The sequence below is a fragment of the Mesocricetus auratus genome, unplaced genomic scaffold (assembly GCF_017639785.1).
Source record: "Mesocricetus auratus isolate SY011 unplaced genomic scaffold, BCM_Maur_2.0 Super-Scaffold_100014, whole genome shotgun sequence".
NCBI classification, from domain to species: Eukaryota; Metazoa; Chordata; class Mammalia; order Rodentia; family Cricetidae; genus Mesocricetus; species Mesocricetus auratus.
In genome coordinates this window covers 17,029,036-17,053,874 of record NW_024429197.1, presented here as the reverse complement: position 1 = coordinate 17,053,874, position 24,839 = coordinate 17,029,036, and the positions used below count along the sequence as shown (strand labels likewise).

The 24,839-nt window shown below is 47.0% G+C and overlaps 1 protein-coding gene across 2 annotated transcripts in view; it reads left to right on the top strand.

Annotated features, from left to right (window-relative positions):
- Oscp1 (organic solute carrier partner 1) overlaps positions 1–24,097 on the top strand; it is a 32,730-nt gene extending 8,633 nt beyond the window's left edge. For both annotated transcript variants that reach the window (XM_040756661.1, XM_040756662.1), the window contains 9 exons: positions 5,189–5,343; positions 8,978–9,145; positions 9,563–9,643; positions 17,750–17,853; positions 18,549–18,677; positions 19,714–19,783; positions 21,328–21,467; positions 23,119–23,182; positions 23,782–24,097. In XM_040756661.1, coding sequence (XP_040612595.1) covers positions 5,189–5,343; positions 8,978–9,145; positions 9,563–9,643; positions 17,750–17,853; positions 18,549–18,677; positions 19,714–19,783; positions 21,328–21,467; positions 23,119–23,182; positions 23,782–23,907 — 1,037 coding nt within the window. In that variant the 3' untranslated portion in view covers positions 23,908–24,097. The remainder of the gene's footprint in view (positions 1–5,188; positions 5,344–8,977; positions 9,146–9,562; positions 9,644–17,749; positions 17,854–18,548; positions 18,678–19,713; positions 19,784–21,327; positions 21,468–23,118; positions 23,183–23,781) is intronic.
- The last annotated feature ends 742 nt before the right edge of the window (positions 24,098–24,839 follow it).

The window sequence follows — 24,839 nt, the reverse complement described above, 5'->3', positions numbered from 1 at the left end:
AAACCCTCCCCTCCCAGCCTCATCCTCTTCGTGATCAAAATCATTTGAATGCCAAAAACAAATACACAGTGGAAACCTGTCCCTGGCAGGGGAAGGGATGTTCTAGCTGGAGACACATGTGCCCCTCCCTTCGACTTTCAGAGCATTGAAAGAACTCAAATTTCCCTAAGTCCTGCGCTATGCAGCAGGGAAAGACGATACAGCCCTGGAATCAGCCAAGGAGGAAGTTGCCTTATAGGAAACGATGCCACACAGTTCTGGCCATTTATCCCATAGCTAAATTAGCATAAGCACATGATGGCCTTTGTTTCATCTTTTCTATAAAATTGTAATGTTGCAGAGGAGACAAGAGAAAGTGGACTTTTCTCCCTGGTGTAGGCAAACTATAAATCCATTTTCCATTATCAAGTTGAGTTTTCTCTTTTTTGTTTTTTAATTCTAAAAAGGCAGAGAAATGTAAGTGCCTGGTAACAAAGGCAGACTGCATGTCTGGCTGAATCCACTGCTCAGATGTGAATCTGATGCAGTGTGTATCTCTAGGGCGTGGCTCCTCCCTCTGCATCCCTGCTGTGTTCAGCCTGGTGTCTGGTGTACCGCACGCCTGCCTGGGCCAAGTGCTCCACAGAGCAAACTGGGAGAGGAAAATGTCGTCTCCACACTCTCACAGAGAAGGAATGGTGACAAGGGACCCCTGGATGCCAGGGCCTGGCCATGAAACTTCCATTCCTTCTTTGGGTGCTCAGGTGTGCCCTGCTGCGTCCACAGGGACCGACGCTATTGTCCCCAGTTGTCAGCAGGTGAACATTGCTTAGGTCCTAGTGCAGGAGCCGTGGTGACACATGACTGTTTCACATCTCTGGGGAAAAGCTTCATTTTTCTTTTTGCTTTGCCAAAGTCAGTAACAATCACCCTGGGGTTTTGTTGCTTTTTGAACCAATTTATTTGAGGCTAAGCTGCTTTCTTGGATCCTGAGTGAGCTCAAAGACCCTAGAGAATTGATTTTGCTTTGTCAGCTTCCGCCCAATCACAGCTGACAAGGAGTGGTTTAATGTGGCTCCTTCCTTCCTGGAAACTCTTCCTTTGCTCTCTTCTGAGGCGGTCCCTCCCCCCCACCCCCCACCCCCCGGTGGCTTTTCCTTTGTATCTGTCCCTTGCAGATTCTGCACTTTATATAAAGGCTGTGATGAATAAAAAGTTAGAAAACCCAATTTACTGCAGGTGCTTGCTTGTTTCTGTCTGAAGGATTCCTGTGTCTCTGAGCATCCCTGAGGAAGGGGTGTTAGCTGGCCATGCTGGGCTGGAGTCCTCAGATGTGAGGGCACCTGCGCTGGCCATGGCTCTAACTCTTCCTACGTGAGGAGCAGAACATGGTCTAGGGTAAGATCAAAGGGTGAAGTATGAGTTCCACAGTCCTATAGGGAGTCAGCTGTGTGTGTCAGTATCTTAGTCACTATTCTGTTGATGTGGTACAACACACAACCAAGGCAACTTACAAAAGAAAGGGTTTGATTGGGATCATGGCTTCAGAGGGTTGGAGCCTTGGTGGCAGATGAAGGAACAGCTGAGAGCTCACATCGTGACCAAGAAGCACAAGGCAGAGAGCAAAAGCACTGGGAAGGTGTGGACCTTTGAAACCTCAAAGCCTGCGCTGAGTGACACTGCTCCCCAACAAGACCACACCTCTCAAGCCTTCCCAAACAGTTTCAGCCTGGGGCCAAGTGTTCAGACCCATGAGCCTATGAGAGCCATCCTCAGCCAAACCACCACAGTCAGTGTGGGAGGAAAATATGTCCCTCCCCCCTCTCTCGGAAGCAATTCCATTTGAGATTCAGGTACAAGCCGAGTGTAGTTGTGTTTACCTCCAATCCCAGCACTCTGAAAGTGGAGGAAAGGAGGATCAGAAGTTCAAGGCCATCCTTAGGTAGAAACCTTAGTTCCAGACAGCCTGGACGACAAGAGACTCTGTCTGAAAAAAAAAAAACTGGGGTGGGGGATGGGGGCCACACGATTTAAGCATATCCAGCCCTCAGCTTCCTTCTTCCCTACAATAATAATAATGAAAATATCCCTACTCCTGGGTGATGGTGCATGCTTTTAATCCCAACACTGGGGGTATGGGGCAGAGGCAGATAGATGGATCTCTGTGAGTTCCAGGACAGCCAGGTCTACACAGAGAAACCAAAACTAACTAAATCCCTACTCTTTGTTGCCTTAGTTTTTTAAAAGTGTATAGCCAGAGCCAACTGCCCAGCATTTCAATTACATTCAACCAAAGAAACTGGATGGGAGAGTACACCTTTAATCCTAGCACTCGGGAGGCAGAGGCAGGTGGATCTCTCTGAGTTTGAGGCCAGCCTTGTCTACAGACCAAGTTCCAGGACAGTCAAGGCTACACAGAAAAACTCTGTCTCAAAAATAAATAAATAAATAAATAGATAAATAAAATGAAAGAGAGAAGAGAAAGAGAAAGTGGAATTTATATCTTTCAGAAATAAGCACCCATATTAAGAATTCATTTCGCCGGGCGGTGGTGGCGCACGCCTTTAATTCCAGCACTCGGGAGGCAGAGGCAGGCGGATCTCTGTGAGTTTGAGACCAGCCTGGACTACCAAGCGAGTTCCAGGACAGCCTCCAAAGCCACAGAGAAACCCTGTCTCGAAAAACCAAAAAAAAAAAGTTCATTTCAGGGGCTGAAGAGATGACTCAGCAGTTAAGACTATGTATTGTCCTCACAGAGGACCTGAGTTTCCAACATCCACACCATGTGGCTCACTGCCCTCTGTAACTATAGTTACAGGGATCTGATGCTCTTTGTTGACCTCCACAGGAAGCTGCATTCACCCATACACAGATAGAACACATAGAATTAAAAATAAACAATATGGGGGCTGGAGAGATGGCTCAGTGGTTAAGAACACTGGCTGCTCTTCCAGAGGATCTAAGTTTAAACAGAGTTCAGTCTCCGACAACTCCGTCAGGTGGGTTACAACTGCCTGTAACTCATCTCCATTGGGATCCAACTCCTCTGGCCTCTGTTGGGTACCTGAACTCAAGTAACCCCGTTGTGTAACTGTATGCTTTTGGTATCCGTGTACACTCATCTTTACACTAAAATAACTGGTTTAAAATAGTGGCGGGCTAGAGAAATGGCTCAGTGACCAGAGCATGCACTGCTGTCACAGAGGATCCAAATTCGTTTCCCAGGACCCATGCCAGGTGGCTTACAAGTATCCTTACTTCCTGGTCCAGGAAATCAAAGCCCTCCTGCCTCTGAGGCACCTGCACATACACCCACAGAGACTTTTTTTCAAGACAAGGTTTCTCTGTGTAGCCCTGACTGTCCTTGAAGTCACTCTGTAAACCAAGCTGGTCCCAAACTCAGATCCACCTGCCTTTTCCTCCCGAGTGTGAGTGCCCGGTTAAAGTAGCGTGACCTTCACCACCACTGCCCAGCTTTTAAATTTTTCAAGCCTGACCTAGGCCAGCAGATGGCCCAGCAAACCCTGGCATCCTGGGTTCAGTCCCCGGAGTCCATGTAAATATGCAAGAAGAGAACGGATTCCGTAAGGTTGCCTTCTGACCCCCACATACACATCTTAACACACATGTGTCTCCCCACCCCCACACACAGCACACAATGACATCACTAGTGCTCGCACCAGGGCTCCCTCCTTCACTAGTGCTCGCACATCTGAGCAGTGCAAAATATTCACATGAACAGAGGAGAGGCCATATTGTTTTGCACAAGTCTTTAATTCTCAGCAGGTGGAAGTTCTCACTGGCCCAACAGGATGGCATCTATTCCAGTGCTGTGAAATCGGTATCATAGATGGAGGAGGGGTCAGGGCCTGCTAACGTGGAGCAGTCGGAAGGGCATGTTTGCTAGCCGCTCTGAAAACACTGCCTTCTCTACAGGGTGCAGCTGTGTCTGGTTTTTTTTCCTTTATTTTCTTTCTTCTTTCTTTCTTTTTTTTTTTTTTTTTTTTTTTTGAGAGAGAGAGTTTCTCTGTAGCTTTGGAGGCTGTCCTGGAACTCATTCTGTACACCAGGTCAACCTGGAACTCATAGGAATCTGCCTGCCTCTGCCTCCAGAGTACTGGGATTAAAGGCGTGCACCAGTGTCTCCCGACAGCTTTATCTATTTTCATGAAATGTTTGTTATGAAAAGTTAATCACCACTGTTCGCCTGACACTTTTGAAGTTTAATTTTAAGTAAAAAAAGGTTTAGCTTGCTGAAAGAAAAACAACACACATCATACACAGACATGTGCTAATAGTGAAGTAAAAATCTTTGTAAAAGGACCAGTGATGGGCGTTGGTGGCGCACGCCTTTGATCCCAGCACTTGGGAGGCATAGGCAGGCAGATCTCTGTGAGTTGGAGGCCAGCCTGGTCTACAGAGTGAGTTCCAGGACAGCCTCCAAAGCAATACAGAGAAACCCTGTCTCGAAAAAAAAAAAGGACCAGTGAAATGGTTCAGTGGATAAAATGCTTGCCATGGCCTGACAACCTGAGTTCCGTCCCCACAACCCTTTTCTTAGAAAGATTTTTCCAGAGGCTGGAGAGATGACTTAGTGGTTAAGAGCACTGATTGCTCTTCTAGAAGAGCCAGGTCAATCGCCAACATCTGCTCGGCAGCTCACATCTGTCTGTAATTCCAGTTCCAGGGCTCTGACACCCTCACACAAACATGCATGAAGGCAAAACAGTAAAGAACATTAAATTACAAATTAACTAAAGGCCGGTCGGTGGTGGTGCATGCCTTTAATCCCAGCACTTGGGAGGCAGAGGCAGGCGAATCTCTGTGAGTTCGAGGCCAGCCTGGTCTACAGAGCGAGTTCCAGGACAGCCTCCAAAACAATACAGAGAAACACTGTCTCGGAAAACCAAAAAAAAATTAATTTTCCTTATCAAGCTATATAATGGTGGGGACAGGGATGTGTAGCACCTGAAGCCCAGTCCTCTAATATTGCCATCATGGACAAGTGCCCTGGAAGGATGTCACAGAGCATCCCTGAGCCCTACTTCCTGCGGGACTCCTGTGCTTCTTCCCAAGGGGCTGATGCTACCAAGCACTCCGTATTTCAGCACTGTCTATGCCTCGCTCCCAGCCATGAACAGACAGCAGGCCTACACAAGGCCTCTAGCAGTATCTTCTTGCTCATCTGTTTCCTCTCTTGTCTCTACAGTTCTGAATGACATCATCTCAACCATGTTCAACAGAAAGTTTATGGAGGAGCTGTTCAAACCCCAGGATCTGTACTCTAAGAAGGCCCTGAGGACTGTGTATGACCGCCTGGCTCATGCCTCCATTATGCGACTGAACCAAGCCAGCATGGATAAGGTGAGCAGACAGCCGCTCAGTAGTCAGCTTAGCTGCTGCTCTCCTACCTGTTGTAGATGGTCCTAGGTGGGATCAAATAGGATTCCAAATGCAGAGGTGTCCTGGGAGAAGCAAGTATGTGTAACTATGAGCCTTAGGGGCTGGAGAGATGGCTCAGAGGTTAAAAGCACTGACCGTTCTTCCAGAGGTCCTGAGTTCAATTCCTAGCAACCACATGGTGGCTTGCAACCATTTGTAATGAGATCTGGCGCCCTCTTCTGACCAGCAGGTATGCATGCAGACAGAACACTGTATACATAGTAAATAATCTATAAAAAAATATGAGCTGTAGTCAGTTGTCAGGTTGAGAGGGTCTCAGAAGGCATCTGCACCCAACCTCTCTGTTGTGTGTCACCTGCCCAAAGAGAGCCCTGCTGTTCATGTCCCTGTTTATGGAAATGAGCATGTGCCACCCCAGTTCAAATACTCCACCCCCAGCTTTACCTCTGTGAAGAGGGTAAGAGAGGGCAGTTAGGAAGACTAATAGGACCAAAGAGTGATGTGCATGTATGCAGATGCCACAGTGAAGCCAATTAATATAAACAATAAACAGACCTTAATAATTAGTCTTTAGCCGGTAGTTGTGGCGCATGCCTTTAAACCCAATACTCAGGAGGCAGCAGCGGGTGGATCTGTGAGTTCAAGGTTAGCCTGTTCTACAGAGTGAGTTCCAGGACGGCCTATACAGAGAAACCCTGTCTTTTTTTTTTTTTTTCGAGACAGGGTTTCTCTGTGGCTTTGGAGGCTGTCCTGGAACTCTCTTGGTAGTCCAGGCTGGTCTCAAACTTACAGAGATCCGCCTGCCTCTGCCTCCCGAGTGCTGGAATTAAAGGCGTGCACCACCAACGGTCGGCTGAGAAACCCTGTCTTAAAAAAGATTTTTTTTCTCAAAGTGTTCCAGGATAGCCAGGACTATACAGAGAAATCCTGTCTTAAAACATAATAAAAATATTAAAAAATTGTCAACGTGACCAATCACAGCCAAGAGGAACCCAGAAAAGCCTGGCAGCCAAATGTACTGTTGTGTTCTGGAGGGGACCCTGTAGCACTGTGTGACTTAAGGGTTGGGGAGATGGCTCAGTCACAAGTGTTTGCCTCATAGACATGAGCCCATGAGTTTCATCCTCAGAACCAAATGCTAGGCATGGTGGCATGCACTTATAATCCCAGTGCTTGGAGACAAAAACAGGAAGATGTCTGGAGCTTGGGATGAGCCAGCCTAGCCGAACTGGTGAGCTCCTGGCCAGTGAAAGACCCTGTCCCAAAAGAGGTGGATGGCACTCCTAAGAACTGCACAGGCACACACTTTCACATAAACTCTAGGACACTGGGGAGAAACCAATGAGATCCAGTCTTACACAGCCCAGGTCAACATCCAATTCACTATGAAACTAAGGATGATCTTGAACTTCTGGTCCTCCTGCCTCCACCTCCAAATGGTAGCCTGCACGGCCACATCTGTTTATGCTGTGCTAGGAAACAAACTCAGGATTTCCTGCATGCTGGGTAACTGCTATCAACTGAGTCACATCCCTACACCCCGCACCCCAAGTTCTGGGACTAGAGACAATTATGAAGTTGGACTTGAATAACGATAATTCTTTTTCAACTTGCTCCATTATATGAACTTTTTTTTGAAGACATGAAGACTAACACTAGTTGGTGGGCACAAAGAATCAACATCTGTCTCTTGCTGGTACTAGAAGCCTCAGTGAGGCACCAGTTTAGCTGAGCCTTTACCTCTTGTTGTCTCCCTTTGGGGCAGTTATTTCATCCCTATGTCCGTCTTCTCACTAACAAGCGAGGAGCCCTTTCCTCAGCCTGCCCATCTTCTACTTGACAACATGGCCAACCTCAGACCTCTGGTGAAGCCTAAGATCATCAGAAAGGTGGTGGAGAAACTCATCATCAATGACATCAGTTAGCATAGAACGTCTTAAGCATCATTGTTGGAAACCAAAGGTACTGACAAGATGTCAAAAAAATTGATCGGTGCAGGTCATTTTGACCTTGGAGACAAAATTCTATGATGCTGGGGATTGAACCCCAGAGCCTCACTCATCCTAGGCAGTGCTGTACCACTGAGCTACACCCCAGCCTAGTGGGACCCAACATTGTTTACAGAGGTTGCAAGCCAAGAAAGCTCCTGATTCTCAGTGTCTTCCAGAAGCCTATGGTCCACAGTGTCAAAGAGACTGGAGATGCTGCCATTGTCAACATATATTCCATGTGAGACCTGTTCATGGTGTTTCCTCTAAAAACTTTATAGGAGGGGGCTGGAGAGATGACTCAGAGGTTAAGAGCACTTACTGCTCTTCCAGAGGTCTTCAGTTCAATTCCCAGAAACTACATGGTGGCTCACAACCATCTACAATTCAATCTGGTGTATATGTAATAAATAAATAAATCTTTATTTAAAAAAAAACTTTTTAGGAAAGCCTAGCTGGCCATTGGACACATGAATCCCAGTGTCAGGCTGTGATGTGGAGAAAATAATGAATATGTACTTCTTTTTTTTTCTTTCTTTCTTTTTTGGTTTTTCAAGACAGGGTTTCTCTGTATTGCTTTGGAGCCTGTCCTGGAACTTGCTCTGTAGATCAGGCTGGGCTCGAACTCACAGAGATCCACCTGCCTCTGCCTCCCGAGTGCTGGGATTAAAGGTGTGCCACCAACACCCGGCTGAATGTGTACTTTCTATTTAACACAAACAAAAATAACTTGCTGCATTTAAAAATGGAGCTAGGGGTGGAGGTGGTGCACACCTTTAATTCCAGCACCAGGGAGGTAGAGGCAGGAGTATCAGTTCAGTATTGGCCTCTGCTTAATAGTGAGTTTTGTCTCCTGTCTCAAAACTGTTATCAATTGATTCATTAGTTAAAAACTAAGAGTGGAGGCTAGAGAGATGGCTCAGGGCATATACTTAAGCATAAAGCTTAAGAGCATTTACTGCCCTTGCAGAGGACCCAAGTTCGTTCCCATGTCAAGTGGCTCACAGCCACCTGTAACTCCACCTCCAGGGGGAAAAAATGCTCTGTCCTCTCAGGGCACTGGCAATCATGTGTACACCCCTATACACAGACACATGCACATAATTTAGATTTTGTAATTTTAAAAAATGAAAAAGAGCCGGGCGTTGGTGGCGCACGCCTTTAATCCCAGCACTTGGGAGGCAGAGGCAGGCAGATCTCTGTGAGTTCAAGACCAGCCTGGTCTACAAGAGCTAGTTCCAGGACAGCCTCCAAAGCCACAGAGAAACCCTGTCTCGAAAAACGAAAATTAATTAATTAAAAATCAAAATGGAAGAAGGGCTGGGGATTTAGCTTAGTTAGTAAAATGTTTACCTAGTGTCTTTATGTGTTTGGGGGTTTTTGGAAGACACAGAGGATGACCAGAAGCCATGGTTTGTCCGGAGACTGTCTGGCTACTCCTTAGTTACTAACACCACCCCCTTGCATTCTCAGGAGTGCTCTGACTTGGGTGGCAGCCCGTGTGGTCACCTGAGCTGTGTGACAAGTCCACAGTGCTTTTCCACAACTGCTTTGCTGGGTTCTGATCTGCTTTTATGACCCCATCTGTTCTGTGTGTGGGTCAACAGCTCTATGACCTGATGACCATGGCTTTCAAATACCAAGTGCTGCTGTGTCCACGCCCCAAGGATGTACTGCTGGTCACTTTCAACCATTTAGACTCCATCAAGGGATTCATCCAGGACTCCCCAACCATCCTGCATCAAGTGGATGAGACCTCCCGGCAGCTGACAGAAGTAAGCATGTCACCAGCCTGTCATCTCTCTGACACAACCCTTGATCTCAGCCAACTGTGAGAACCTGCAGGTTCTATGATTACAATGACAGGTCAGAGCTTGCCACTCTCCTAGAACATTCTAAAATCTCACAGCTACCTATTTTGTAACTACAATGGGCAATTATCTTATGCTGTCTGCTGTGGCCTTTATAGAGGGAAGACAGCATCAAAGAACTTCCTCCAGTGTCTGAAAGGGTGTTGGAAGTGCTTGTCTGTGGCATGGCAGTCTGTTCTACTTCAGAGGGTGGGGTGCTGACACTCCTGCTGCCAAGGGCCCTGCTTATCTGAGTCCCACCCCTGAGCTCCCCAGCCCCGCCTGTCCCCACAGCTCAGCCCATGGTGGAAAGTGCAATGCTCCCTCTGCCTTGCCTCACAGATATATGGGAATCTCTCTGCTGGGGAGTTCCAGATGATCCGGCAGACACTGCTCACCTTCTTCCAAGACCTGCACATCCGAGTAAGTGCCTGGAATCCCCGTGGTGGATGCTGCCCTGGCCACAAGCCAGTCATCCAGAAATACCAGGAGCAGGATTTCACCCAGCTAGTGATACCCATCACTCTTAGAATCTTCTATTATAAACATTCTAGTGAAGATTTCAACCATTTTCCCCACCTCCATTGAGCTTCTTTGAAATGTGGGTTTACCTTTGCTTCTACAGCAGAACTGTGCTGTTCAGGTTCCAGTCTGGCCTCAAAGCTTTTCTCAAGCTTTCCAGCTTCAGTGTCCTCCATCAGGCACTGTCGCATGGCTGCCCTCCTGCTCACCTTCCCTGGGCTTTCCCACTTCCCTTTCGGCCTTCCCCTAACTCTCCCTCCACCTGTCTCCAAGCCTTCCTCCCCTGACTTCACCTACTGAAATTTATGTTGATCAAACCTACTGGGCCTATAATTCCATGTCTACAACTAACTATTGCCCAAAAGCCAAGTGTGCCTGACTCTCTGGCTTCTGTTGCGGAAACTTCCTTCCCACCACTCTCTTGGCCCAGAACCAGTATCACTTTGATTCTCCATCCTTGACTGTCCAGTTGCTTCTGAAGTGCATAGGGTTTGCTCTGCCTGTGGCTCTGCACTGCTCTCCAAGCTGATCACACATTAGCTTGGGTTCACATACTTTTTTTTTTTTTACATTTTCTGGGATCATGACCAAGTCTCTGAGTATACTAAGCAAGTTCCCTGCCACTGAGCTATGCCCTTAGCCCATATTCATTTCCTGCTGGCTGTTGTCCCCAAAATGTCCCTCTCTCATTGTACCATTCCTCCTCCAAACAGTTCTATACCCTAACTCTCAAAAACACACTTCTGAACCTGGGGGCGGGGGTGACTCTGACAGATGGGGGCTTGTTCCTTCCTAAAGTTGAGCCAACTGCAGTGGAAAGATGGCATGGTAAAGCAAAACCAGCCATGGCCCTGTGCTAGAAAGTACCAGCTTCACGCTGAGCCCTTGACCCTGAGCCAGTCACTGCTCTTGAATCCTAGCTTCTTTATCTAAAAGTGGAAGTGACAACATATAATTTGGAGTTTGCTGGAAAAACCCAGTAAAGGAACATAACATAATGTACATGTGTGTGCTTATGTGTGAATAGTATAGAATACTTCTACAAAGGATGTGCAGGAAACTGGTCATGGTGCTGCCTCCTGGAGTGAGGAACTGTGGAGGACAAGCAGAACAGAGGGACACAACCCCTTCTGCACCTTTGGGACCTCATGCTTATGCATACATGAAAACCAAATTCAAAAAGAGGACTAGAGTACGGTTCATGGCAGAGTGTATTTCTCTTCTAGGGGAGGGGTGATAAATAGATTTCAGCTCTAATGCCAATTTTATTTTTAACCTTCATGAATAATTTCATTGTATTAGTTATGGATGGAGCAAGAACAACATGAATATAAACAAAGATCTCTAATGTTTGTGGGTGAAAATGTAAAAATACGAAAGTACAAGCAAGATTAAGTTTTGCAGCGGATTTAACATCAATTTGAACAGACTGAGCCCACTGAGTAATGTTACCAGGACCATGCATAGTTAGGCATATTTTATGAATTGCAGTAATATAAACAGCCATATTGATTTCTCGGTTGTGAGGAGATAAAATACATTATAATGAAAAGACATGCCTAATAGTAATTCTATAGTGAACTCATTAAAATGTATTAAGCCATTAAATATATTGGGCTTTAATTGCTAAATGGGTAAACAAAGAAACATCAAAGTCACAGCCAGTCATTCAACATATGCCCCAGTCCTCCATTGGGGAGGTAGAGGCAAGAGGAACAAGAGTTCAAGGTCATCCTTAGCTATGTATCTAGCCCTGGGGGTGGAGATTTGGGGATGAATCAGCTTAGCAATCCTCTGCCAATGATCTGAACATCTGGGCTGGCTTCCCATGTCTGGTCTTTAATGTTGTTTCTGTTCCGCTGCAACTTGTGATTGCCTATACAAATTTTCTGTGTTCAAAATATCCTCAATAGATTTTAAATGTGTTAGCAAAACCAACTAAATGGAGAAAACACAGTTCTGCACCAGGAACTCTTACTTTTTTAACCAAAGAAAATACAAAACTACATGTCCAATACCAAGCTTTCTGTATGAAGAAACCACATGAGGCATTGTAGATACGGCTAAGGTCCGACCTGTATACAGGGACCTCGGCAGAGTCTACACTTGGACCACTTCTGTTTAGGCTCCTCAAGAGTTACAGCCGGTGGTGATGGTGGTGGTGGCAGCTCCTGCCTTTAATCGCAGCACTCAGGAGGCAAGGGCAGGTGATCTCTGTGAGTTCGAGGCCAGCCTGGTCTGCAGGATGAGTTCCAGGACAGGCTTCAAGGCTACACAGAGAAACCCTCTCTTGAAAAAATAAGAGTTAGTTACAACTGTCTCAGTCCCACAATCCCCCTCAACCCTCTGGAGACTCTCCAGAGCTGCTCCTGAAGGCCTGGCTCCTGCAGCCTCCCCTGACCTGTGGCCTTGAATCCTTGCACTCTTCCATCATGGATTCTTCTGCCGCTGCCGTCATCTGAACCATCGGAAGCATCATCCCATCTTATACTGAAACTTGGGAAAGTGGTAATATGGAGGAGGATTATAAAGGGCAGGAGGATGTACTGGTCATCACTATCCGTTAAAGCCTGTGTGGTGAGAATGTTTAGCTCTCTGCTGGACTAGCAGTGTGACGAGAGAACCAAAGGAGAGCGTGGTCAGCTCTCCCTAAGGGAATCAGGACAGTCTTCTTAGGGCTGGGGAAAGACTCAGCAGTTAGTGATGCTGGCTGTTCTTTCAGAGGACCCAAGTTTGGTTCCCAGCACCCACAGGATGGCTCACAGTTGTCGATAATGCCAATCCCAGGGCCTCCTCAGACACTGCACTAACATAATGTGCAGACTCACACTCAGGTAAGACATAAATACACTTATTAAAGTAAAACTTAATGTACAGACACACACTCAGGAAAGACATAAAAATACACTTATTAAAGTAAAACTTAATGTACAGGCCGGGCGGTGGTGGCGCACGCCTTTAATCCCAGCACTCGGGAGGCAGAGGCAGGCGGATCTCTGTGAGTTCGAGGCCAGCCTGGTCTACAAAGTGAGTTCCAGGACAGCATCCAAAGCCACAGAGAAACCCTGTCTCGAAAAACCGAAACAAAAAACAACAAAAAACTTAATGTACAGACACACACTCAGGAAAGACATAAATACACTTATTAAAGTAAAACTTAATGTACAGACACACACTCAGGAAAGACATAAAAATACACTTAATTAAAGTAAAACTTTTTTTAACTTTTTTTTCAAAACAGGGTTTCTCTGTTTAGTCCTGGCTATCTTGGAATTCAATCTGTAGACCAGGCTGGCCTCAAATTTAAAGATCCACCTGCTTCTATCTCCTGAGTGCTGGAGTTAAATAAACATGCCACCACACCTTGCCAGTCTGTAATCATTTTAGATTTGTTGTTGTTTTAATAATTTTCATTTTATTTTATTTTATGGGGGGGTGTTCAAGACAGGGTTTCTCTGTGGCTTTGGAGCCTATCCTGAAAATAGTTCTTGTAGACCAGGCTGGCCTTGAACTCACAGAGATCCACCACCTCTGCCTCCTGGGTGCCTGGCCTTTTCATTTTATTCTAAGAGATTATAATTATACCATTCCCCCTTCCATATACCCCTCCTTCCTCTCTTGGCCTCTTTTTCACTGGTTCTTGTTACACATCTACCTGTATAAGTATAGTGTGTACATACATATGTATTACAAAATACACCCTTCTCATTCTGGGTAATGTTACTCTCGTGTGTGTGTGTGTGTGTGTGTGTGTGTGTGTGTGTGTGTGTGTGTGTGTGTGTGTGTGTGTGTTTTCAGGGCTGACCCTTTGGTATTGGATCACCAGTTGGCATGCTGTTCTCTGGGGAAGACTGTTTCTCCTGTGGTTCTTTGTGTAGTGTTGAGGCCTCAGGGGGTGACATGTTTCCCACTGCCCCCAGTTCACTTTAGCATGTCCCTTGTCTTTGTCTTTTTCAAGCCCCATTGAGCACTTCCAGGACTTGGCAGCTCCCAAGCCTGGCGTCTCCTCTGAAGGCAGGGTTACAGTCAGGACAGCAAGCAGCCTCTGCAGCACCAGCTGCTAGACACATGGAAAATGAGGCAGAACTCTGGACCTGAAGATAGTCAGCATCCAGAAGCTCCAGCCACCCTGGAGGTGATGACCTTACGAGGCCTTCCCCTCAGGCCAGGCCTTGGTGGCTCACACCTTTAATCCCAGCACTCAAGGCCTTCCCCTCTTCCCCTAGCCCTTGGCCTGGACCTGCCTACGGCTCTTTTCAGAGGTTCATGCCCAGTGGCCAGTTTTGGTCAGGTGGTCAATTCTGATTATATCTCATATAGTTTTTGGGGAACCCAAAGCCAGCAGCATTAAGAAAGTGACAGAGAAAAAAATGTGTTTTGCCTTTTGTGTGTCTGTGGGTACTAGGATTCAAACTGGGACCCCCTGGAAGAGCATCAAGTGTTGTTAACTACTGAGCCATATCTACAATCCCCAATTCCACTTTATTTTATTTATTTAATTTTATTTATTGTGGTTTTTCGAGACAGGGTTTCTCTGTATTGTTTTGGAGGCTGTCCTGGAACTTGCTCTGTAGACCAGGCTGCCCTCGAACTCACAGAGATTCGCCTGCCTCTGCCTCTCGAGTGCTGGGATTAAAGGCGTGCACCACCAACGCCCTGCTCCAATGCCGTTTTAAAAATAAGCTTTTAAGTCTGTAATTCCAGCACTTGGGAGGTAGAGGCAGGAGTTCTAGGCCAGCCTCAGCTACATATCAAACTCAAGGCCATCCTTGAAGGGCTACGCGACACCCTGTCTTAAAAGAGTTAGGAATGATGGTGCAGGCCTTTAATCCCAGCCACTTGGCAGGCAGAGACAAGAGGATTTCTGAGAGATCAAGACCATCCTGGTACAGAAGGAGCTTCAGGACAGCCAGGACTATGTAGAGAGATACTGTCTCAAAAAAACAACAAAACTCAAGCCAGGCATTGTAGGCATAGTAACGTGGCAGAGGGTAGATAAGAAATATGGGTTAATTTAAAATGTAAGAGTTAGCTACTGCCTGGTGGTGGTGGCGCACACCTTTAATTCCAGCACTCGGGAGGCAGAGGCAGGCAGATCTGTTTGATGCCAGCCTGATCTACAATGTGAGTTCCAGGACAGGCAGGGCTGTTATGCAGAGAAACCCCATCTCTTAAAAAAAAAAAAAAAAAACTGCCAGGTAGTGGTGGCGCATGCCTTTAATCCCAGCACTCGGGAGGCAGAGGCAGGCAGATCTCTGTGAGTTCGAGGCCGGGCTGGACTGATAGCCTCCAAAACAATACAGAGAAACCCTGTGTCGTTAAAAAAACAAACAAAAAAACTTAGCTAGTAAGAAGACTGAGCTATCAGCTCACTGTTTATTGGGAAACCAGCAGTCCTGATTAAAAAAAAAACTCTGCCTCAGGACATGATGGCAAATGCCTTTATTTCCATCATAGAGTGAGTTCTAAGTCATACAAGGCTACACAAAGCAAAACAAAACAAAACAAAAAAACCTGTGTTGGAAAAGAAAAAAGGAAAAACAACAAAAAATCCAAGACAAACGTTTGTGGATGTGTGCACATATGTTTGTGTTTTATGCATGTATGTATATATTCATGTGCATGGGTGTGTGTACATATGTTTGTGTTTTATGCATGTATGTATATATTCATGTGCATGCAAGTGCATTTGTAGATATGTGATATTGTTTCTCGGGAGACATCCAGCTTGTTTTCTGTTATTGGTTCTTTGTTTGTTTGTTTGGTTGAAACTTTTTGTTCGTTTCTGATTTTGAGACATGGCCTCACTGTGCAATTCTGGCTAGCCTGGAACTTCCTATGTTGATCAGAATGGTCTTGAATTCACAGAGATCCACCTGACTCTGCCTCCTGAATACCATGCCCAGTGCTCCACCTTGTTTTCTGAGATAGGAATTCTCACTGGGGCTTGGGGCTTGCCCATTAGACTAGGCTGCTTGGCTATCAAGCCCTGTCTTCATCTGGGGTTATAGGCATGTACAAATTTAGGCCATGGTCAGCATCCATTTGTCCTGAGCATTTGTCTCTGTCCTTGGATAAAGGACAATAAAACTAGAGGTGACAAAGGATACTAGCTCAGTAGCTTACTGAAGCCTTGGCTGCTGGGTCTGGGAGGGAAGGTGTCAGCACTTGCATATAGGAAATGCAGGAGTCAAAAATGTGGTTATAGCTAGACATGGTCCGGCAGGCAGCAGAGAGCCAAGGATTTTAAGGAAGGTACATGGTTGCTGAGGATTTCAGAAGGGTGTCTTCATCAGTAGGATGGAGAGTGGGCTCAAACCAGATAGGAAGGCAGGAGATGAGGGTCAGCAGTGAGGAGCAGGGGGTAGGGTGGAGAGGAAGGCCAGTCACAGCACTAACACTGGCATGGCTTAGTCCCCAAGTAGATAAAGGAAGGTCACTGAAGGTGGCTCAGATTGCTAGTGTGGTGGCCTGGTAGTGATGCTGAGATTGGAAATCCTAAAGGATGAGGGAGTCTGGGAAGACAAAGGTGGGCATTTTTCTGAGTAGGGTGAGTTACAGGAACATTCAATGGAACCAGCTTTCTCCTTTCTTTCAGAATCTAAAAGTGAAGAATTCCTTAAAAGTCATTCACCCAGCCAGGCATTGGTGGCGCACGCCTTTAATCCCAGCATTCGGGAGGCAAAGGCAGGCGGATCTCTGTTTGAGACCAGCCTGGTCTACCGAGCAAGTTCCAGGACAGGCTCCAAAACAAAATACAGAGAAACCCTGCCTAGAAAAAAAAAAAGTCATTCACCCACCTCCAATCAAGCCAGTTTCCCCATCCCCCTCAGAACACGACTTATGCCCCTTATCTCCACTTCTGGAGCTTCGTATACAACACCTGCTTCCTCCAGCCCCCAGCATCCCCACAGCCTGTTCCCTTCAGTGAACCGCCACGCTCAAGTTTACTATGTGGAACGCATTGCTTTGTGGCGTGTTCTGTTGCTATGGTAAAACACCATGACCAAGACAACTTAGAAAAGAAAGCACGTAATTGGGCCTAGGCTTTCAGAGGGTTGAAGTCTGTGATGGCAGAGTGAGTGAAGAACAGTTGGGAGTCACACCTTGATCCATAAGGGCAAGGCAGAGCAAGCAAGCGAGCCTGCCCCCAGTGACACAGCTCTACCAACAAGGCCACACCTCCTAATCCTTTCCAAACAGTTCCAACAACTAGGGACCACACATTCAAGTATATGAGCCGACACACATTCTCATTCAGACCACCAAATAGTGCTTTTATGTGTATGCTTGTGTCCTGGGTCCAAATAGGCCTTTTCCTGTCTTTCTTTCTAGCTCTAGAGTATGGACCGGGCCTCAGCCATGCTCAACAAGTGCTCCAAACTAAGCCACAGCCGCAGTTCTCCAAGCAGACTAATAAGGACAATTAGCTACCATTTATTGAGCACGTACTGTGGGCAGGCTCTGCCTGCTCCCCCTCCTTGATGTCAGGGCCTTCACATGCTAAGCCAGCATTCTACCACTGACCTGTGTTCCCAGATCATGTTTTTGTACGTTTTCCTCATTTTTAAGACAGGAAAACATTTAAAGAGTTCAGGGTCAAGCTGTGAAGCCATCCTATGGTATGGAGCTAGAGAAGTGATTTTCCAATTAGGAGCACCTATTTTAGGTGCTCATAACCACTTATAACTCCAGCTCCAAAGACCCACTGCCTTCTGCCCTCCACAGGCACCTACATGCATGTGTGCACATACATTTATGCACACATATACATAAATGAATATAAGTACTTATATATGCACATATATATGCATATATATATATATGAAGACATTGTGTAGATGAAGCGCCTTTAAACCTGCATGTCTATTATGGTACGTCCCTCTCTTTATGTTACAAGCTTACTAGGTAGCATTCACAAACCACTGCCCACTGTTAATCCTCAGAACATTTGTATCCATGAAAACATACCAGAAAAATTACTCCAAATATATATATTTTTTCCAGGTATCCACATTTCTAAAGGACAAAGTTCAAAATTCTAATGGTCGCTTTGTGTTGCCAGTGTCCGGGCCTGTTCCCTGGGGAACTGAGGTTCCCGGAGTCATCAGGTAAATTCTCATTGGTAACTGCCCAGCAGTGTTCGGGGTGCCAGGAACACAGAACATGCCCAGCCCAGCGACTGCAGCACTGGGGAGCCCCTTAGGCTCTGCTTCCCTGCCCCTTCTTCAGTAAAAGCTCAGCTGTGTGGAGGTCAAGGATCTAAGCCAGCTTTGCCACGAGAGTGGAGGATGCTTGGGGCCAGCCACTTCCGAGGTCCATCTCCTGTCTCTTAGGTGGTTGCCGTGAGAATAAATGGCCGCACTCGGAAGTGCTTACGCAGCTCTTGTACCTCTGCCCAACTAGCATAATTGTCTCTATCTTTTTTTTCCCCCTTTGGTTGTTTTGAGACAGGGTTTCTCTGTAGCTTTGGAGGCTGTGCTGGAAATCGCTCTATAGACCAGGCTGGCCTTGAACTCACAGAGATTCTCCTGCCTCTGCTTCCCAAGTGCTAGAGATTAAAGGAGTGCACCACCATCACCCAACTTGTCTTTATCTTTTGTTTGGTTAGTTTTAGGGGCCCTGGGACTAGAACCCATGGTCTCGCACATGCTAAGCAAGTGTGCTGAGCTATGCCCCATCCTTACTTCTTTACCTCCAAAGAGGGATTAAATTCCTTTTTGTCCTGCTGTGAGCACATGATAAGGGGGCCTCTGAAACCACCCAAGTCCAGAGAACTCCCGACATGTCATCTTTTGTATTTCAGATTGTTCAATGACAAGGGCGAAGAAGTAAAGAAGACAGAATTCAAGCATGGTGGAAACTATGTGGCTGCGCAGAAGGAAGGTTCTTTTGAGCTTTATGGAGACAGAGTCTTGAAACTGGGAACTAACATGTAAGCAAATTCTCCCTCGGAATGAACTTGAGTCCACAGAGGTCACTTCATTAAAACAAACAAAAACCCATACTTCTGCTCTGAAAAATCCCTGCTGACTAGACCGAGGATGTGGCTCAGCTAATGGCACTGCCTAGAACACACGAAGCCCCAACTTCTATCCCCAGCACCACATAAACCGGCATGATAGCACAAGCCTGTAACCCCAGCATTTGGGATATGGAGGCAAGAGGACAAAAGTTAGCAGGTCATCTGGGCTACATGGTGAGTTTGAAGCCAGCATAGAGAACATGAGAGCCTATCTGGAGACAAAACCAAACCAAACCATTAATCTCTGGAGTCATTTCCCCAAATAGAATGCATGCAGAGCTCTGACAGTTAAGTGCTAAGAATCCCTAGGAACATTTCCATAGGCTAGAGACACAATCTCAAGTAACTATGGCCAGTGGAAGGCCACACAGTCTCTGTAATGTTAGCCATGTCCTCAGTGCAAATTTTTTTGTTTTTATTTTTCAAGACAGGGTTTCTCTGTATTGTTTTGGAGCCTATTCTGGCACTCGCTCTGTAGACCAGGCTGGCCTCGAACTCACAGAGATCCGCCTGCCTCTGCCTCCCAAGTGCTGGGATTAAAGGTGTGCCCCACCAACACCTGACCTCAGCGCTTGCTATTCTGTTGTTTGTTTGATTGTTTTTTGAGACAGGGTTTCTCTGTGTAACAGCCCTGGCTATCCTGGAAATGACTTTGAAGACCAGGCTGGCCTTGAACTCACAGAGATCACCTGCCTTTGTCTCCCAAATGTTGGGATTAAAGATGTGTGCTTCCACCACCACCTGGTCTCAGTGCCATTCTTTCCCGGCCTTTTCTTGGGGAAAGAAGTGAAATACGAGTGGTTCACAACTCAGGTGAGTTTTATACTCACAGCATCTTTCTGGGTGCTATTGAATATCTCCAATAAAAGACAATAACTATGCTTACCAGTTAGAAGGAAGTCAGTGAACCGGGCTGGATAACAGCACCATTTTCTGTTGCCATCAGGTACAGCGTGAATCGGCCTGTGGAAACCCACATGTCTACAACATCAAAGAACTTAGCCTCACGGACACAGGTGAGCTTCTACCCTCCCCATTTTTCTCCCTGCAGTCATCTGCATGGGGAGGAGGTGGGACTCTGGCTTTCAGAGCTAGTCACCTTTGCCCTGTTTGCAGGCTTCCCTTCAGCCTTACATGTACATAGGTTTGTAATTGTAACTTTGCTGGGAGCCTTCCAGTGATGTGACTAATTAGGTAATTTGGGGATTGGTTCACCACCATAATTAAGTGCCACATACCAGGACGTGGCAAATACCAGAGGCCTGTGGCTGGCGAGTCACAGTGCGAATTTGGATATCAAAACATCCTTCCTAGCCGGGCAGTGGTGGCGCACACCTTTAATCCCAGCACTCGGGAGGCAGAGGCAGGTGGATCTCTGTGAGTTCCAGGCCAGCCTGGTCTACAAAGTGAGTTCCAGGACAGCCTCCAAAGCTACAGAGAAACCCTGTCTCGAAAAACCAAAAAAAAAAAAAAAAAACCAAAAAAAAAAAAAAACATCCTTCCTTCAACACTTCCTGGCTTTAAGGGTGCGGTACCCACCTTCAAAATGAGGTTTTCGTTCCTCCAAGTTCCATGTCTACAACTTTTCACTACTAGCCACACACTAGCTACGGGACAAATCCTGGACTGTTCAGTTGTTCAGTATTTATGGAAAGGTGTTCATGGGTTGGCATAGATGTGGTCCCATCCTGAAGCTGCTTTTGGTTCCCTCGGAAGGACAGTGATAGAAACCGCAGCAAGATGGAAGGAGCTCTGTCCTTTGGGGTGGGGCAGGGGACAAGGGGACAAGGGGTCCCAAAGGCTCTCGAGGAGGTGGCACGACACCAAAGGCAGAGGAAGAGAAGTGACATCGAGGCGTCGGGGCAAACACAAGCACAGACAGGGGAAAGGAGGAGCAGCTAGTCTTCGCAAGGCTCCCTCACAGCACAGCAGAGGCGAGTGGCTTAGGTTTTACCAGATGCAAGGACGCTGGGGTCTGATTGAGGAAGGTCTTAACTCCAATTTGTTCTTTATGCAGGAGGGAGGGGGCTTTGTCTCAAGAAAGATGGAAGTAAGAGTGTTTTTTCGGTAACTGGTGGTAGGGTTAGGCAGGAAGGTGAAGGTAGAGACTGGGAAGGGTGGTGGGAGAAGAATGGCCTAGAGTCTGTGTTGCTGGATACCACCACCAGAGGGCAGTATGGGAGTTCGTCCGGAACGGTCCCCTTGATCTGCAGACTTGACAGGAGCCATTTGGCAGAGGGAACAGGACTGACTGAAGAGGAAGCAGGGCCCTTCTCCTCCCCTCCAAGGAGGAAGGTAGTCTGAGAAGTGTGGGTCCCTGGGGCATTCCACTCAGCTTCAAAGTTGAAAGTCTGTGGTTTGTTTCTTTGCTAGAGTCCCTCTGTTGCTGACTGGCTTATTCTTCTAGCTAAACTTGTTTTCTGTGTGGTAGATGAGCCCAGAAATAATTTAAACTGTTATTGTTTTTGCCTTGTTGTATAATTCCTCCCTGCTTCTCTGGGGTCTTGGCAGGAAATGTGATCACCCTGTGTGGCTACAAATCACGTAGTTGTTTCTACAGGAAAACATTGCTCCAAACCCTCTTGCCAAAGAAGAGCTGAATTTCTTGGCCAGGCTAATGGGAGGGATGGAGATCAAGAAAATGAGTGGCCCTGAACCAGGATTCCGGTTGAATCTATTTACGACCGATGAAGAGGAAGAGTATGTTTTAAACCTGTTTTTTCCTTTCTTTTTTTTTTTTCTCTTTTTGCGGGGGGGGGCACGGGACGGGACGACACAGGGTCTCTTACATCCCAGATGGCGGCAATGAGAATGAATGGCCTTAAACTCCTGCTCCTCCTGCCTCTGCCTCCCAAATGCTGGGATTACAGGTGGGTCTGTGCCACCACACTCAGTTTATACAGGGCCAAATCCAGGGCTCTTGTGCATGCTGGATCTAGTGTTCTGCTAACCAAGAGAGTTCTCCAGCCCTAACCCTGTTCTTTTAAGATATGTAATTCATTCTTGTCCCCATGGCTTAGATCAAGTATAAATACATATATAAACCCCTATATGTGATAAGGACACAGGCATGACAACTGCAGACCAACCAACGCATGAACACAGATGTAAAAACAGAAAGTGAAATACCAGTAGTCCATGCTGACCTGATTAAAGACTCCCTGGGGAGTAAACACATGGAACCCAGAAGTCTGATGTTTAACTAAGCAAGAGGATGACCAGCTCGGCTGGCGAGGTGGCTCAACAGCCAACGGCCCCACGTCTGAGACCCAAGTTGGAGTCCTGGACCCCACATGGTGGAAGGAGAGAACTGGAACCCACAAGGTGTCCTGTGACCTCTCCATGCCCATGTGCACACACTCACGAGGTGTCCTGTGACCTCTCCATGCGCATGTGCACACACTCACGAGGTGTCCTGTGACCTCTCCATGCGAATGTGCACACACTCATGAGGTGTCCTGTGACCTCTCCATGCGAATGTGCACACACTCACGAGGTGTCCTGTGACCTCTCCATGCCCATGTGCACACACTCACGAGGTGTCCTCTGACCTCTTCACACTTGTCATCATGGCGCATGTGCACACACACACACACACTCACACGAGGTGTCCTGTGACCTCTCCATGCACATGTACACACACTCACGAGGTGTCCTCTGACCTCTTCATGCACATGTGCACACACTCATGAGGTGTCCTCAGACCTCTTCATGTTTGTCATCATGGCGCATGTGCGCACACACACACACACACACACACACTCACGAGGTGTCCTCAGAGCTTCATGTTTGTCATCATGGCGCATGTGCACACACACACACACTCACACTCACGAGGTGTCCTCTGACCTCTTCATGCTTGTCATCATGGTGCATGTGCACACACACACACACACACACACACACACGAGGTGTCCTCTCACCTCTCCATGCTTGTCATCATGACGCATGTGCACACATACACGAGGTGTCCTCTGACCTCTCCACGCTTGTCACGGCTCATGTGCACACACTCGCGTGCACACACACAAACAAGGAGGTTCCCAGGAGGCTCTGGCAGGAGAATGCTGTGGTGCAGGCTGACCCACCTGTGCACTGAAGGGACTGGCATGTGATCTGGGCCTCAGAACTTGCTGAGCAGAGAAAGGGAAAACATTGGCAGAGACACAGACACACATGACTTTCTGAAATGTGGAAATGCAAGGGGCAGGTGGGATGCAAAAGTGAGGGGAAATGGCCGAAAATGATGCCAAGAAAACAGATTGCCATGTTCTCATGAGTTGGTTCACCATGCTAGGGAGACAAAAACTAACCTTGTACCCCTGGGCCTGTTTCTTCCTGCCGCATCCAGACATGCAGCCCTGTCCAGGCCCGAGGAGTTGTCCTATGAAGTCATCAACATACAGGCTACACAGGTACGTATCATCTCCATCATCCTGTAAAAACATTTGCTCTCCAAGGATGGATATGGCTCAGTGGCTAAGAGTCCTAGCTGCTCTTGCAGAGGACACTAATCCAATTCCCAGCACTCACAGGGTGGTTCCCACGCATCTGTACCTCCCATTCCAGGGATCTGATTCCCTCTTCTGACCTTTGTAGAGAGTAGACACACACACACAAGATACACATACATACATGAAGACAGAACATAAAAATTGTTTAAAAACTTTAAAAAATTTTTTGAGTGGGGTAGGGATGGCACACACCTTTATCCCAGCACTCGGGAGGCAGAGGCAGGCGGATCTCTGTGAGTTCGAGACCAGCCTGATCTACAGGGCGAGTTCCAGGACAGCCTCCAAAGCCACAGAGAAACCCTGTCTCGAAAAACCAAAAAAAAAAAAAAAAAGAAAAGAAACAAAACAAAAAAATTGGTCTCTAATGGTCCCCTATTCTGTTTGTCCCTAATCTGGCAAAGAGCTGAGCCCCTTGATGGCATGAAATTTAAATACCTCCTGCCCCAAATAGGAGCTCTGAAGACTTCTTCTCTTCCCCCTCAACCTCATTTCTCCCACAGGACCAGCAACGGAATGAGGAGTTGGCCCGGATCATGGGGGAGTTTGAGATCACAGAGCAGCCTGAGATCACAGAGCAGAGCACAAGCAAGGGAGATGACTTGCTCGCCATGATGGACAGGTTATAGAAGAACTGATAGGCACCCCCTGCCCTCCCTCAAGAGGCTGCCTGATGACCACCCTGGGGACATATGGCCTGGGATCCAGTGCACTCCTACAGGTTTCTCCCACTGAGATCAGCATCTCTGAGAGAGCACCTCTTCTGACGCCACACATACATGTATATTTTCAGAAAAATATATTCTGGCTCTTAACCCAGACCATCCCATTACGTGTAATTCTGTGGTGACCATGCAAACATCCGAGGCCAGAGGCTTAGCCCAAGTTAGTAAGGGGGTCTGGCCATTAATTACCACTAATGGCTTACCACTGCAGCTTTCCTGCAGGATCCTGCATCTAATAAGTCCCAGAAAGGACAAAAGAGCAACACCTGAAACCTCTGCCCCGAGGCAGGAGGATAGGAAGTTCTTGGACATTCTGGACTGAATGACAAGATACATCCTTAACTGGGCAGTGGTGGTGCATACCTTATGTCTCAGCTCTCAGGAGGCAGAAGCAGGCAGATCTTTGAATTTAAGGTCAGCCTGGTCTACACAGTGAGTTCTAGGGCAGCCAGAGCTATACAAAAACTGTGTCTCAAAAAACAAAACAGGTTGGGGGTTCAGTGGGTAAAAGCATAAGCCATTCAAATCTGGTGACCTGAATTTGATCTCTACAATCTCTTTGTAAAAAAAAAAACAAAAACAAAAAAACCTGATGTGGGAGCTGGGCCATGGTGGTGCATGCCTTTAATCACAGCACTATTGAGGCAGAGGCAGGCAGACATTTGTGAGTTCAAGGCCAGCCTGCTCTACAGAATCAGAGTTCCAGGACAGCCTCCAAAATTACAGAGAAACCCTGTCTGGAAAAACAAACAAACAAACAAAAAACCTGAGGCTGGAGAGATGGATAGCTCAGCAGTTAAGAACACTAAACTGAGCCAGGCGTTGGTGGCGCACGC